General features: G+C 39.0%; 1 protein-coding gene across 12 annotated transcripts in view; it reads right to left on the bottom strand.

Moving 5' to 3' along the window:
* ryr3 (ryanodine receptor 3) overlaps positions 1-16,858 on the bottom strand; it is a 244,769-nt gene that overhangs the window by 193,627 nt on the left and 34,284 nt on the right. For all 12 annotated transcript variants that reach the window (XM_031891310.1, XM_031891309.1, XM_031891308.1 and 9 more), the window contains exon 2: positions 3,520-3,639. In XM_031891310.1, coding sequence (XP_031747170.1) covers positions 3,520-3,639 — 120 coding nt within the window. The remainder of the gene's footprint in view (positions 1-3,519; positions 3,640-16,858) is intronic.

Consider the following 16,858-nt stretch of genomic DNA (forward strand, 5'->3'; position numbering starts at 1 on the left):
TCTCTTCACTGGCTGCTAGACTGGGGGGGTATGTATTTGAGCTTAGAACAACTGAGCATGCCCAGGAGCCAACAGCCAAAGCAAATTCCTGAGGGAGGGGGCGAGTGGGTTACAGGGGAGAAGGAAATCTAAGTGATTAAGGGGATGCTGCAGCCTTACTATTAACCTCTGGACAACCAGTGTGGCAGGTATTGAAAGATTTCAAAGAGGCTGTTCACTGAGTAAATTTTTGTGTGTGAGGTTTACATGTCCTTTAAGCTTGTATGGAACCTTCCTAGACTTATACCAGTCGTATTTACAAGTTTTCCTTCTATACAAGCTTACAGGTACACCAGCCCCATTTCTGTATTGTCCTCAAACACGCCCTGATTGGGCTTATAGAGATTTAAAACTTGATAACTGATCATTTCTTTAAAAAAAATAAATAAAAAGGACTTGTTTTGAAACTGCATTCTGACTAGTATTTTAAATATAAAAATCAATATTATGCTATTTTTTTGCCATTCTTAAGCACTCATTTAAAACTTGTTTTTTTTTTTTAATTGAACACCGCCCCCTTCCTATTTATCTACCTTTAAACAAACAAGCCCTTCCTTCTTTAAACAGCAGCCTTTGAACAGCTCATTATCAGGAATTTTGCAGTGGACTGGTAATTAGTTTTATCAGATCCTCCATTGCTCTGCTGGACAGGAAGTGACAGGAAGTACTAAACTAAAACTGGCTTTATCTACATTGTTTAGTACTAGAAATAACAAAACATATAGTTTAAAAAAATAGGCAACAAGCTCTACTCACTGCATTCATGTAGCAAAAATGTGTATATTGTCACTTTAAAAAACAAAAATAATGCAAATAATAGTAATAATTAACTACATTTGGAGTCCCACAATCAAAGACTTAATTGAAACGTTTTAATAAATAGAGCCCTTTGCAGGCACAAGTTGTCACCCTAATGATATAAGGGTTGTCCTAGATCAGTGCTGTCCAACTTCTGTGGTACAGAGGGCCGGAATTTTTTCCGACCTATGTGGTGGAGGGCCGATAATGGAAGCCAGTTTTGGCCACTCTCCTTTTTGAAACCGTACCCACTTGAAACCACACCTGTGTTATCAAATGACCATACCCATATTAATGGTTGTAGTACAGCAAAAACCTGCCATACTCTGCCTGCCCTACCCTGCCTGTGTGTGCCATACTCTGCCTTCCCTACCCTGCCTGCGTGTACCATACTTTGACTGTGTGTGCCATTCTTGGCTGGTTTGTGCCATACTTGGCCTGTGTGTGCCATACTCTGCTTTCCCTACCCTGCCTGTGTGTGCCATACTCTGCCTGCCCTACCCTGCCTGTGTGTACCATACTCTGCCTTCCCTACCCTGCCTGTGTGTGCCATACTCTGCCTGCCCTACCCTGCCTGTGTGCGCCATACTCTACCTGCCCTATGCTGCCTGTGTGTGCCATACTCTGCTTGCCCTATGCTGCCTGTGTGTATGGCACACACAGGCAGCCTACAGTGACACAATGCTGGCACTGCTCCTACAGTCTGCACAATAATTATATATTAAAAAACATTTTAATTGCAGTACCACCTCAGTATATGTTCTTTTTGAAGTGTGCAGGTATTATTTGTGGGTTTCTACTGCTCCTACAGTCTGTCTGAGGTGTGAACAGGGGAACAATGTGGGTGATTACAGCCTGAGGTGTGAACACTGCAGGGGTTGAACAATGCAGAAACTAAAAGGTGTGAACAACACAGGGGATTACATATTTAAAGGAGAAGGAAAGGCAAAGTCACTTGGAGGTGCCAAAATGTTAGGCACCCCCAAGTGACTTTAACTGCTTACCTTGTACCCCGGGCTGGTGCCCCTGTTCGGAGAAAATAGCACCAGCCCAGGGTACCTGGAGCGCAGCACTTCCTCCTTCCGCCTTCAGCTTCCTAAACTGCCGGTGGCCGGGCATGCACAGTAGAGCGAAAAAGCCGACTTAAATGTTTAAGTTCGGCTTTTCACTCTACTGCGCATGCGCGCGCAGCGAAGCCGGAAGGAGGAAGTGCCGACAGCTACCCCGGGCTGGTGCTGTTTTCTCCTGACAGCGGCACCAGCCCGGGGTAAAAGGTAGGCGGTTAAAGTCACTTGGGGGTGCCTAACATTTTGGCACCCCCAAGTGACTTTACCTTTCTTTTTCCTTTAAACAATACAGCTTGATTACAGCCTGAATCTGAGGTGAGAACCATGCAGGGGGGGCAGTTAATCACAGTACTGATACCATTTAAAGCTTACACAAGAGTAAGCCATCAAAGCAGCCAGACAGGTGGGGGGCCACACAGAGGGGCAGCACTGTCCTAGATCACAGTTTTTCAGCCATTCGTTTCCTAGCCACAAGCAGATCTCTGGTTTATATTGATATCTCCTATCATTTTGACACCAAACAAGTGCATGGTCTCGTAATTTCCTTACTTTTTCTGTAAACCTGCAAAGTGTATATTTAAAAAAAAAAAAAAAAAATATGTCAGCCTAGCCAGGAGGCAAGCAGCAAGTGAGTAGGAGCAGGAATAGACAGTTTTTCACTGCAGCCAATTACAGAGTGAGAGTTGGCACCGAACTACCTACTGCAGTCCATTCAATTTTCAATTAATTCATCACAAGCCTCTCTGTAATGTTTTATACACCTCCTTGCAGCCTAATGCATTAAGCAATATAAAGCTACATCTGAGAAGCATATCTAGGAAGAGAGAGTAAATCAAATAAACTGCCTGTTTTTTCTGATCCACAGCTGTGCAAAATACATCTGTTTGTCCTGCCTAGAAAATGTCTTAATGGGAAATTTTTTTAACAAATTGACACATATATCAGAGGCAGAGGCAAATCTCAGTACTGTCTATGGCAGGGTTTTTTCTGGAATTTAGCAGCCATTAAAAAGTAGCCGCTACTAGAACCTTCACCCTAAAGGTTTGGATGGCCCTAAAAAAGGTTTTACTGTGGAGTTCAGTAACATCTTGTTATGTCCAGGAGCAGATTAAAGCTTCTGTGGGGCCCAGGCTGTGTCTCACCCCTCCCATGCCTATACCTCCCAACATTTAAAAAATTTAAAGAGGGACCACACCCCCTAAATACCACACCCATTTTACAAAATGTGGCTGGTTATTTAAGGTTATTCTTGTTTTATGTGTTATTACAGTTTTGCTAAAAAAGGTGAAATTGCCTTTTAAGCTGCAAGTCTCAGTTACCCCAAGAGACCTGTTTAACTTATTAGTTACAGTTGTAGCGCAGGTGTGGCTTGTTAACTTTTCTGGGCTCTCTGCCAAAACCAACTTTTTTTTATTAAGTTTGAGAAACATTGTATCTTTTTTTTACCATAGAAAAATACTACAATGCTCAATGCTGCTCGTCATAGCGGGACAAGTTACATTACACAGGTACATTATTTGCATTTGTCTAGGGTGTAAATATGTATTTGTAAACCACTGCGTTACTGAATACAATGTAGTGATACATACAAACAGAATGAAAATAAAATTCTTACTTTAGCCTCTGAAGTTGGTTCCAAAAAACACAGTCTATTCCCAAGTCCCTCAGCTGCCAGACAAAATTTTCGCTGTTCCTTGTGTATTGTAGCAACACACTGAAGGACAACTTCATCATCCTGTAGAACAACAAAGAAGATTAATGACAAAATCAATACAATGAGTCCAATTACCAAAAATGTAGTTTAATTATTAAAGTCAAGGCTAATAGAATGGATTTTGCAAAACAAGAACAGTTAAAGTTCATCTTTTCTAACACAAACAGATTTGGCAGAAACTGTGAAAACGGCAGCAATTATGGCAAACCCTAGGAATTGTATGTTTACCAAATCTTTGTCAGTTGTCATGTGTGATGTTTTACCCATAATTTAATTTCCTAAAACTATATGAGGAAATTTTAATAATACCAGTTAAAGAAGTTCCTGTGCACTTTAATTGGTGACTATTTTGGTAATTACCAAAACTATGCATGTGAAATTAGCCTTAACTCTACTACTTACATTATATAATTCAGCACATATATTATACTATCAAGAGCCAGAACTTCTTTGGGACTTAAAGGTTGCCATACACATTGAGATTTGTTTTGCGAGTTCGCCAAATATGTGTATGTCCTTCTGATATGCTCACCTAATGTTGGCGATATCAGGCTAATTTCCTAGGTCCAAAAGATCCCATTACAATAGCAGGCACAGGTGCCATCAAAGCAAGCCCCACATCAATGACCCAATACAGTCCCCAAATCTGAAGGAAAACTTGTCCAATTGAAATCTGTCAAATTTTAGGCCAGATGTTGGTTGTGTAGGCCGTCATTGATGCCCATACCGGGGCACATAAGATGCCAAATCAGTCTGAAGGACCCAAATCAGCAGCTGAAATCTGCCCATATATGGCCACCTTAAGAGGGCCTGCAGCAAAAGGTGCCACCCCTTCCCCCCTCATATCTCTATATCCCCACACAGCAATGGTTTGTGGCGATAATTCCCGCCACCTGATGAGATAAGACACAGATAAAAGGTGTTTGATCGTGTTTTGTCTTGTGGAGCACAAGCTTTGATCCTGGCAGTTTATCTAAAATCCCTGCCATAAAGGAAGATAGTTTTTTATTTTTGTTTGCCAGAAAGGAAACAGAAATAGTTAGGTAAATACAAAGAAGCAGATCCCCTCATGCAATTTCAAAATGTGGCAATAACTTTTAAATCACTTAGGCTAATGCCACACAAGGCTGATTCCCAGGCTTCAGAAAAACCTTTTTCCTGTGATTGCACCTGCAGCCACTGTGTTGGTACATTCTGTTGGTACGTCCTGTTTTGTCCATGATAAAACCATCGTATGCGACAAATGTCAGAAAATATGTTTAAATAGAAGCCAAATGTGGATCTTGGGTACTAAAACATTTTAATCACACAATCGTTAAAATGCATTCTCTTGCAAACCAAAACTCCTCTTAAACTGTAGTCTGTGATCTAGGCAAAAAGAATCCATTCTGAATCCTATCACTGGCCATTTCAAGTCTACGTATTTACAGTAAGGCCAAATACATTATTTGGTCTAATAACATTCCAAAGCCCTGTTTTCTGGTACTTTGTGTGTCATCTTTTTAATGTGTTATCACAAGGTTTAATCCACAGCCAAGAGCTCATCACAATCGACTAATAATATTTTTGGAAACGTAATAACTCATATGGGCTTCAAGATGGCATCTATGCTGATGATAAATGTGCAGAGCTGCTGCCTGGGTCAATCATTGCTTTCACCGCACATCATCTGTTACTGTAATTTGTTAGGTTGTCTACTGACGTACCATACTGTGCAGAATCCAATTTAAAATTCTGATGCGAATGCCCAATGCCATAAATAATTCTGCTTTCTGTACATCGCTCTTCTGTTATTTATAGACATAGCAGTGCAGTTCTACCCAAGTCACGATATTCAACTTTCTTCATCTTTCAAAGAATCTTCTCACACTCTCACACTGTCCTTCAAAGCCTCTCCTGAGCAGCTCCAAAAGACTTTTGCTGACTGCCACTAAAACTGCTCACACTAAAAAGGTATTTGCTGAATAGTGCTAAAATCTAGAAACCATATATGTGGAACTTTACATAGAAGAATTCATCTCCTCTCTCTAGACACTGCTATGCATTTTCAATTGTGAACGGGTCCAATTTGTAGATGGACAAAATGCATTAACCTCTTTTAAATAACAAACAACCATTATCTTAACCTAAACAGTTCATCTGCAACCGCCAAAACACCAAACAGCATTCAGCAAGGACAAGCTGGTGCTGGGTCAATCAGCCCTAGATATATATATTAAAATATAAATTTAATATCCTGTTTTTATTGCACAGATTATGCAAAAGAAGGTGACCTGTGTTAATGTTGCATTTTGCTGAGCTGAAGAGGGTAAATAGTATGTCCAGAACTTATGGATGTTTTCTTTAAATGTTGGTTTAAGATACTTTTACATTATTTAATAACCTTTTGGGTATCATCTGGTATTTGTATATCATATTTGGAATTAGAAAGATACTTAATGATTTAATACATAGACAAAAAAAATAATGATTTGCTATTGTGCCATATATGCACAGAAACCTGCAGATAGAAAAATAATAATTTTCCCCATGCATTGCATACAGTTTTTGTATAATTTCAAATAGCATGGGCATGAACCTTACAAGCTTTGGAGGTCATCTAACGTATTTTCAGTGGAAGTGGCAGGATATATTTCCAATGCCCTATATATCTTGTAACATTTTTCCCTATTCTGCTATGCTTATGCCTTTGGGACAATGTATATATAGAAGTGTTCTTGTTTCTAATCTTTCCGCAAAAAAAAACTCATCAGGGCTATACCACATTGGCTCATTCCAATAGTTCTCAACTTGACAGAATTTTTAAACCTGCCCAACGGCCTTTATTCCCATTATTGTGGTCCAATTGTTTGGCCCTCAAGGTGGGCATATCAGGAAAATGACTGCTTATTTTAAGACCTCTCCAAACTAGCAGATCTTGCAATGTATGGTCAGTTTTAGGCTACAAATGTAACACCATAGGGGTATTTATGACAGACAGGGAGAAGAAAGGCCCCTAAATGTTTTTCAGCAAGCACTTCCCCCTGTCTGGATTTCCTTTGTTACATGACAGCATAGTAACCAATAAATTCTGTATCAGGCTCCTAACATAATTGTCTATTAATATAACTTAATGTTCTGCTAATGTTTTAAAAATTTCCCACAACCCCTAAGCTTGTCAACAGAAGCACACTATGGGACCTATTTATTATGCCGTGTAAAACAAAATTTGCTGTAAAATAAATGGCAAATTTATAAAAGTGTGCTTTATTTTATGCCGTCCAAATGCCAGATTTGATGCCATTATTTTACACTGCTTTGGACCTTGTGTAAGTCCTGGTGTAAGTTGCTGTAAGAAAAAAAATTACACCGTTTTTTACACAGCAAAGCCTGACAATATGTGGTGAATTCTGTTGCCATTTTTTACACTGCATGCTAAATCTGCCCCTAAGCACGTGCAGCATCACTGACACTCAAATGATGGTCTAATAAGATCAAAGAAGCCAGCTCCTGTGGCCTGGACCATTACTCTGATAGGGCTGCTGACTCTGGTAAAATAAGTTCAGTAGTTAATGCACAGCATTTCTAGCTCTATTCTTCCTTAGAGTTGAGTTCTTCTTTAACTACTCAACAGTTAAATTTTATTTCTGCCCCTTGTGGCCTCTGGTGCAAGGCGCAGATTGCAGCTTGGACAAGCTTATAGAAGCCCTGTACTGTAGTTTACAGTTTCTAAGTGATTTGAATCCCCTGCATAGAGAAAGATGTGCAACTCTTTTTTCTGGCAGCATAATGAGCTATGGTGTCTTGCAAGCAAGTTCCAAATGGACAAGGTACAAAAAACTAGCACTTTGGAACCACCTGAATATCTCATTATTGCATATTTATTTTCTGCATATATGTAGACTACAAATGAAAATAAGTGGAAGCTGCTATGGAAGCAATAAAAGCAAGCCACACAAGAGTCAATTCTCTTGCTACTAATTTGTGTGTACTTAAGGCTTAACAAGTAAATCGTGCGCGCTTTGAATTACCAAACTGTAGCGCTACACTTCTTCTCAACTACAGTTTTGGAACTTCAGGGTCAGCCAGTGACCTCACTCACACCCTGACTGGATATACTGGCAGACCAAATCTTCTGGGATCATATGACAGTCTACTGCCACCAGAAGCATGTCATCATGGAAAGGTGGTAGGGCATATCACTCTATGTATGGACAGTTTAAAAATGAAAGCACTAAACAGTAGCAACACAACTACTAGCACTCACAAAGCTAGATTTAACTATTTCAAAACTATATTTTTTTCTGGGTCCCCACCCCAAACATAGAGAAGCTTTAGGGTTTGCTGTCTTCTTGATTCCTAATAATACCATATTTAGAAAAAAAAGAAGAAATCTCACCTGATCCATAAGACCCAGTATAAACATACACTGAAATAAGCACAGTGACATTGTTACACATGTTACACTTGGAATGGTACACTTAGGGGCCCATTTACTAAACAATTTTGAGATTTGTTCATATTTTTTCTGAATTATAGAACATTTCTGAATGTATGCAACAATTTCACTAAAATTCCACAAATTTTCCATGGTTTCTAGTAAATTTCCACTTAAAAAAATTGTATTTTGAGCAAAGAATACAAACATTTTGAAATTCGTTAAAGCTTTGGTTACACTGTCATCGGGACTATATTTTTGCCAGGTTTGATCTGTCGAGTGCCATCGAGTCCTATGGAAGGCTTCCAAAGCTGGACATGGAAGGCTTCCAAAGCCAGAAAAGTTTTCAGCCAGAAAATTTTGTGACTTTCAGAACACAATTGCATTATTTTCGTACGAATGATAAAAGCATTGTCGAGACATTTTAGAACTACAGAAATTAGCATGGTTACTTATACCATATCGCGTTTCAAGGCCAGAAAATGGGCCCCTTTGAGTATTTTTAGACATTTTAATGGAATAAGAATGTGTTTTTTGCTGAGCTGTGCACTTAACAATTTTTTTTTTACAAAGGAAATGTGTGGACTCTCACTTTTACTAAGCACAAGCAGGGGGATACTAAAACTGTTTTTACTGTATAATGTGTATCATGGGATGCCAGTACCAACTGATGAAACAATGTACTGGTATAAGGATATAATGACCTGCGTAGTGTAAAGCATCCAGCAATGTTTTGGGCATGCAATGTGCCCTTTATCAAGCTCAATAAACAATGACAGACTAAATCCTGCCAGTTAAAAAGCTTAACACAGGAAGTGACATCATGGTAATATCTAAGTAACAGGTATACACAGTACAATATCCCATAATTCTACTTCCTATGATATACATTTAAATACCTTAAGCACAAACATATCAAAGAATAATACTTATTATTAATTATATTGCCTAAGTCACAGAAAAAGATATAGGTCAAAATCCCTATTCAATCCTTTTGGTGCAAATGATTGTAATAAATAATTGTAATGTATGCATCCATCATACGTCCGTTTGTGTCTGTTGTGTCTGAAGCGCCACAATAAAATCCTGGGAACACCCCACAGTGATTATACAGGTATTGTTGTTTCTTCATAATTTTGACTAACTCATAGGGGGCCATTAACTAACACTCTGATTTTTTATTTTCCAATTCTTATTTTTTAGTGCTAAAAGTCGTGAATTTTTTCAAGATTTACTATGTGACAATTCACCAGCTAAAACTTCCTGAGATCTTGTAGACGTTAATGGCAGATGTCCATACCCTGGAGCATCCATCTTTTGCTTCAAAACTTTAGATGCTGTTTTTTTGTGCGACAATTCCAAAATGTTGCAGTTTCACAACTTTTCTGAGACATTTTCCACACTAACTTTTTCAGTTCAGACTTTTAAGTAAATGCCAGACATTTGTGGAAATGAGCTTATTGAATTTTTAAAAAGAAAAAATTAGAAATGTTAGTTTTAGTAAATGTGCCCTATAGAGTTGTGATTTAAAATGTATTCCAGTATTCCCCTTCAAAAAAAGGCAAAATAGAAAAGTTTTAATAGTCATCATCTGGAAATTGTATAGATTACTATCTATATCAGTGATCATCAACCAGTGGCGTGAGGGCAACATGTTACTCACCAACCCCTTCAATGTTGCTCTCAGTGCCCCCAAACCAGGTAGTTATTTTTGAATTCCTGACTTGGGGCAAGTTTTGGTTGAATAAAAACAAGATTTACTACCAAATAAAGCCCCCTGTAAGTTGATAGCGTGCATAGAGGCTGCCTAATAGCCAATCTTAGCCCTTATTTGGCACCTCCATGAACTTTTATGATGCTTGTGTTGCTCTCCAAGTCTTTTTACATTTGACTGTGGCTCATGAGTAAGAAAGGTTGGGGATCCCTGATCTACATCATACTAAAAGTTAACTCAAAGGAGAACAACCCCTTTAATATGATTCTGATTATTTTCCCTAAAAATTCTAAAATGTAATATGATGTAAATAGAGAGTAAACTAATGAGGTACATACATTGCTAGCATATAAGGAAACTGAACCTCATCATACAGAAAACACAAGATCATGACAGTAAGCCACTAAATCTAAATTTACTTAAAGGAAAACTATATGTAAGCTCATATGTAAATCCCTGCTTTATCGAAACAAACAATTTTCATAAAAATATACTTTTTTTAGTAGTATGTGCCATTGGGTAATCCTAAACAGAAAATTGCCATTTTAAGAGTTAAGGGCCGCCTCCTGGGATCACAGGGTTCACAGTGCACACAAACAAGCCAAGGCACACATACATGCTAGGCCCCATCAGCCAATTAATGGACAGAGTTCTGTCTTTTGCTGCATTATTTATGGTCATGTGATGGGGAGCACAAAGCCCATCACTAAATGGTGGATCAAGGGAAAGGATGTAAAAAGGCAATATTTACTGATATATTCAATTTTGGAGAGATTCTTTAGGATATGTCTCTACCAGCTTTGCACATCTACAGACTGAAATCCTTGCCCATTCTTCTTTGCAAAACAACTCCAGCTCAGATTAGATGGACAGCGTTTGTGAACAGCAGTTTTCAGATCTTGCCACAGATTCTCGATTGGATTTAGATCTGGACTTTGACTGGGCCATTCTAACACATGGATATGTTTTGTTTTAAACCATTCCATTGTTGCCCTGGCTTTATGTTTAGGGTTGTTGTCCTGCTGGAAGGTGAACCTCCGCCCCAGTCTCAAGTCTTTTGCAGACTCCAAGAGGTTTTCTTCCAAGATTGCCCTGTATTTGGCTCCATCCATCTTCCCATCAACTCTGACAAGCTTCCCTGTCCCTGCTGAAGAGAAGCACCCCCAGAGCATGATGCTGCCACCACCATATTTGACAGTGGGGATGGTGTGTTCAGAGTTAGTTGATGTGCAGTGTTAGTTTTCCGCCACACATAGCGTTTTGCATTTTGGCCAAAAAGTTCCATTTTGGTCTCCTCTGACCAGAGCACCTTCTTCCACATGTTTGCTCTGTCCCCCACATGGCTTGTGGCAAACTGCAAACGGGACTTCTTATGGTTTTCTGTTAACAATGGTTTTCCTCTTGCCACTCTTCCATAAAGGCCAACTTTGTGCAGGGCACGACTAATAGTTGTCCTATGGACAGATTCCCCCACCTGAGCTGTAGATCTCTGCAGCTTGTCCAGAGTCACCATGGGCCTCTTGGCTGCATTTCTGATCAGTGCTCTCCTTGTTCGACCTGTGAGTTTAGGTGGACGGCCTTGTCTTGGTAGGTTTACAGTTGTGCCATACTCCTTCCATTTCTGAATGATCGCTTGAACAGTGCTCCGTGGGATGTTCAAGGCTTTGGAAATCTTTTTGTAGCCTAAGCCTGCTTTAAATTTCTCAATAACTTTATCCCTGACCTGTCTGGTGTGTTCTTTGAACTTCATGGTGTTGTTGCTCCCAATATTCTCTTAGACAACCTCTGAGGCCGTCACAGAGCAGCTGTATTTGTACTGACATTAGATAACACACAGGTGCACTCTATTTAGTCATTAGCACTCATCAGGCAATGTCTATGGGCAACTGACTGCACTCAGACCAAAGGGGGCTGAATAATTACGCACACCCCACTTTGCAGTTATTTATTTGTAAAAAATGTTTGGAATCATGTATGATTTTCGTTCCACTTCTCACATGTACACCACTTTGTATTGGTCTTTCACGTGGAATTCCAATAAAATTGATTCATGTTTGTGGCTGTAATGTGACAAAATTTGGAAAAGTTCAAGGGGGCCGAATACTTTTGCAAGCCACTGTACTAATAGACAGTAAAAGGACTATTTGTTTAAATGGAAACATGCAAATTTAGACTTTAAATATGGTTGTTTTTCAGTGTAGCTATAAGGCAAGATGATAACTTTGTGCCAAGCTTTCTGCAGTATTATCCCAATGAATATGGATACTGTTGTAACTGGGAGCACTAGTAAAAAAAGAAAAGGGGAAGTTGGTACAATATTGATTTGCTCTTCAAATTTTTCAAATTTAGCAGAGATTTACAAGGCAACCTTAAAAGGAAAGCTCATTTATACAACGTTTAGTTATACTGATCTATTCTCAACAATATTTCAAGCAGTTTTCACATTTTATAGTGTAGGGGACTGATAAAATTGTTACCCTTTTCCCTTGCAGCCCCATAGTGATTTAGACAGCTAAGGGGGTCCTTGGTTTAGAAAGGAAAACAGTCCTTTCCAGGGTCAAAGTCTGACCATTGCAGTTCTACAGTTGCCCACTAGGTGGCTTGTGTAATAATTTACATTTCAGAGCAGCCATGTGCTCCGGGTCCATTTTGAGAAGAATTCCACATAAACAGTTTGGAATGAAGCAGAACCTAGGCCCAGGTAGAGGCCTAGTAAGTGTCACGATATTCTCGTTCACAGATCCCACTAGGTGTAGTTTAGGGCAAGCTAGTGAGCAGCCACTAGCTCCAATTAAGAAATGTATTGGCATTAGTATTCCAGGTACATTACTACCCAGTGTAAGGACCAAATATACAGACCTAGGGACAAAATAGGTTTACCCCAAGATCCTGAAAGCTGGGGGTGACCCATTGTATTTGTGCTTATTGATTGACCGTGAGGGCTGGGCTGAATATTACTTGACAAATATCTGTGAGTATAGACCTGACACCTTGTGATGTGTAAAGCCTGCATTATTGTTAAGTACTCCTATGTGGATGATGTGAAATAAGGCTAATGTCAGACGAGGCATCTGGCGTATATAGAGTGCAAAGGTATTTTCCTCTGTAGTAATATTTAGTTCCATAGGGTTGAGCTTGTGGAATATGGTGCAATATCTTTTAGGGAATAATAGTTTGGATTTGGTGTGCCAGAGTTCTGCAGGAGTATATAGAGAAATGCCTAACTGAAGGGAGTTATTGCAGGGGCCTGAAACTGACAAGGGTTGGGCTTTTTTCTGTCCCTGTTAACTCTGGGGGCGCTGCTGCCTGAGGCAAGTTTCTCAACTCTCCTCATGTCAGCAACACCCCTACTTATTGCTTTAAAACAATTCACAAGGGTCAGTTTTTATAAGGAGCCACTTAACCTGTATGTTTTTATACTGAGAAAACTGCATTAGCTGGATGAAACCCAAAGGGAGAAAGGGAGAACCAATAAACTTCTTGTAGATAGTGACCTGAGCAGAACTCAGAAGTTGCTAAATATTTTATTACACTATTTTATGGGAAGTACAGGTGTGGCAATAGGAACCAACTTCAAATGAGCATCATGACAAAATGCAGCAAATGGGAAATGGCAATGCTGTTAAGTACCCCTATGTGGATGATGGCAATGCTTCAGAGCTTTTTGGATAACAGACCGCATACCTGTATCCGTAAAGCTGAAAATTCAGACAAAATCCACAAAGATTACCATACAAGAACAGTAAAGTACTTTAATCAAAGTAACTCATACACAAAGATTTCTCGAACAAATGTAACATGGCAGTGATCTTTAATTGTGTGTAGAATGCTATAAAATAGCATGTAACCAAGCCATTTCAATCATATAAAAAATGTAAGAAGTATGTCCCCAACATTGCAGAGGAGAAATGAAAAGCAAATTCTTATCATGCTGCTGCTTCCTTCAGCCTAGGAGTGTGCGAACATTCCATCTTGACACTTACTCAGATGTCAAAAATAGACATGTCCATGTCTGCTGTCATATGGTCCCAGGGCACACAAATCACATATCAAAATAGTACCCTTTAGCATTCTCTTTATTATGTGGGATAATATAAATTTCTGGACACTGCAAAATGTGCATTACTATAATTAAGACTGGAGCATATGTCAGAAGGTATCAGTTCAACAGTCAGGGTAGCATGTCAAGCACATCTGGTATGAAGGATACTGCATGCACAGCAGATTTTATTTTTGTAATCCTGGATGCTTCCTAGCTGATTTTTAGCCTTTTTCATTGGACAGAGATGCTGATCACTCTTCAGCGTCTAATGACAAGCCACAAGCCTGTTACTTGATTCTGGTCTTGCTGCTGGCAAGTCATAAATCTATTTTTATTAGCTAGGCCACTGCTTCTGGGACATCCCATTAGACTTGAATACTGTACCTTCCTACCTTTCCATTCCCTTACACCCACCCTCACAAATAATGGAATAAACTGGCAAGAATAACTATTATCAAGGACATTACTGTTCAAACTCAACCTGAAAATGTCCACAGATATTTCTGCACATACATTAGCATGGCAGTACAAATGAACTCAATAGATTATGTTCTATGCTGAACTGCTGAACTCCAGGTCTTCCTAGAGAAAAAAACTAAATTGGTCAGAAGACTGCCTTGTTGGGGGAGGGCAAATCCAGCACAAGCACCAGATTTTTGTAAAGAGATTATCACATCTTTGGGTGGCTTACAGGGGACATGCACATTGTGACAAGAAGAAATTATGCCCTCAAAGTTTAAGGAGCATGCTACTCTCTTGGTCAGGTCATGTCACATGATGAAGGGGCTCACCCCCAAAACATAGCGTAAGCCTAATAGCTTACCACACCTTACTTTAGCAAAACAGTAGGCTCTCCCATCATTCCCATTAAATCTAACAGAAACAGTGCATTAGTGAACATAAATCATGGTGCTCATGATCTCAAAATTCATTATTCTTAAAAACCTATTAGCCAGTATTTTGAATAGAAAATAATTTGATATTAAACATTGTCATACACCTTTAATGTTTCTTTGGGTTATTGCATTTTGCCCTCTTGGGCAGTCTACCATGCACTCAAATCAATCATCATGCTGGGGTTACATGGAGTATAAAACAGGAGATATACTGTTCAGGTCTGAGATTTATAAAAAAAATGTAATGAAATGAACATGCAGCTGATGTGCTATAAATAATGCATAAGCTGCAGGCAAGTAAAAAAGATCTAAAAGATTTATTTCTCTACAAGATTGCTACATTGATTGTTTATCTGAATGCTTTGTATGTGATTACCTTACTTGACTGAAGTTATTATATCGACAATTTAACTCTTTGCTGGGTGAGAGTTTTGCTGCCCACTTAAGCAACATAGGAATTCCCTCTTTCCATGCAGGAGAGTTTTTCAACCCCTTAGTACTGCAATTTGTTACAGGCCTTTGAGAAAGCAATAATGATAGTGCTGTTCAGCGGTCATTCCCAATGCAGCATAGGACAGTTATTGTAATTCAGAGCACTGCAGTATCATATCTTGCTGCTGCACTAGGTCTGCCTTAATGCAGGATGTACCCTCCCTCGCCACTGGAAAGAAAGCTCATTTATATTGTCTCAAGTTAGATCTCAATACAGCCTGCAAATTAAATCTTTTATCAAAATGTAACTGGCTTTGACATAGAATGATTAAGCCAGTAGCTTCATCTAGAAACCAGATGCACAATTTTTCTGTTTTTACGAGTTGCCAATTCAGCAGGAAAATCCTATGTTTTTTTGCCTTGTTTGAGGTTTGTAACTATTATGAATCAGTTTATGAGAATCACTTTAGTTTAGTTTAGTGTCAGATTAGGTGCTAGAAATATGATGGTCAGTTTCTGCACGTCACTCTACTGGGCCATACATGGGCAGTTACATCTGATTGGTTGCTATGGGTTACCATACAGAGGAGGATTTAACCAGTGTTAATAAATTGTCATATTACAAACTGTGCCCTTGTGTACAAGGAAAAGGTGTAGCAAAAGTAAAAAAAGTAAAAAGTAGCAAAAATGGAAATTGCAGGTATGCGGAGGTATCATCTAACCATATAAGCAAGTAGCAAAAGTGATTACATTGGTCAGTGTTTAGCTCCATCCTCTCCGCTGAAATGAATAGTGTCAAGATATGTTGATGTTAATAAACGCTATGTTAATGTGAAATTTTTGTAAACCTTTTGTCAAAAAGTTGCAGCGGCAGAAGGCCGGGAATACTCTTTTCACACAAGTCTAGTGTACTTCTAAGGGGCTGATTCATCAAAGTACGAGTTTGATTCCCGAAATGGGTAAAATTCGGATTAGATACGATAATTTCTGATGATCGGAAATGTCACGAAAAAGCTTACGACAAAATTGTAATAGTCATGATAATATCATATTGGCGATCCGAACAAATTTTTCGTATCCGAACAATCATAAACGGCAGGAAAACCTTTCTGACCTTCACTGATCGTCTGTGCATGTTTTTGGAAGCCTCCCAAAGGACTCAATGGCCCTCTGCAGCTCCAACCTGGCCAAAGGAAAGTTACAATACCGAAGCTTGAATGAATCCGAAACTTTCGTACTCGGCGCAACAAATATGATTTTGTCGCACAAATTGTTGGTGTTTTTGTCACAAAGTATAAAAAATTTGCGCAAATTAACTAAAAAGTTGCAAAAAATACGCACAGTACAAAAACAGAAAAAAACACGATTTATTTTGTATACGGAATCGATCGTACTTTAATAAATTGGCCCCTATGAGTGTGATTATATGCTATGTTGCATGCTGTTTTGCCATTTACAAAGAGCCCATCTAAACAACAAAGGCATCAAGAACTTGTTCAAATGTACTTAAAGGGTCAGTTTACCTTCTAAAAACATGTTTTTTAAATAGTTCAACCCTACCCACAAATAGTATGCTTTAAAAATGAATTTTGTTTTTTCCCTCTCATGTTACCCAGTACCAGCTCAATAAACCCGATTGCTGACTTACTAAACTGTTACAATGTGATACAACAGTTCAATACATCAGTACAACACTAAGCAGCATCAGCTTCAGCCCCTACTGAGCAGCCATTCCCAAG

Source organism: Xenopus tropicalis, chromosome 8 (assembly GCF_000004195.4).
Source record: "Xenopus tropicalis strain Nigerian chromosome 8, UCB_Xtro_10.0, whole genome shotgun sequence".
Taxonomy (NCBI): Eukaryota; Metazoa; Chordata; class Amphibia; order Anura; family Pipidae; genus Xenopus; species Xenopus tropicalis.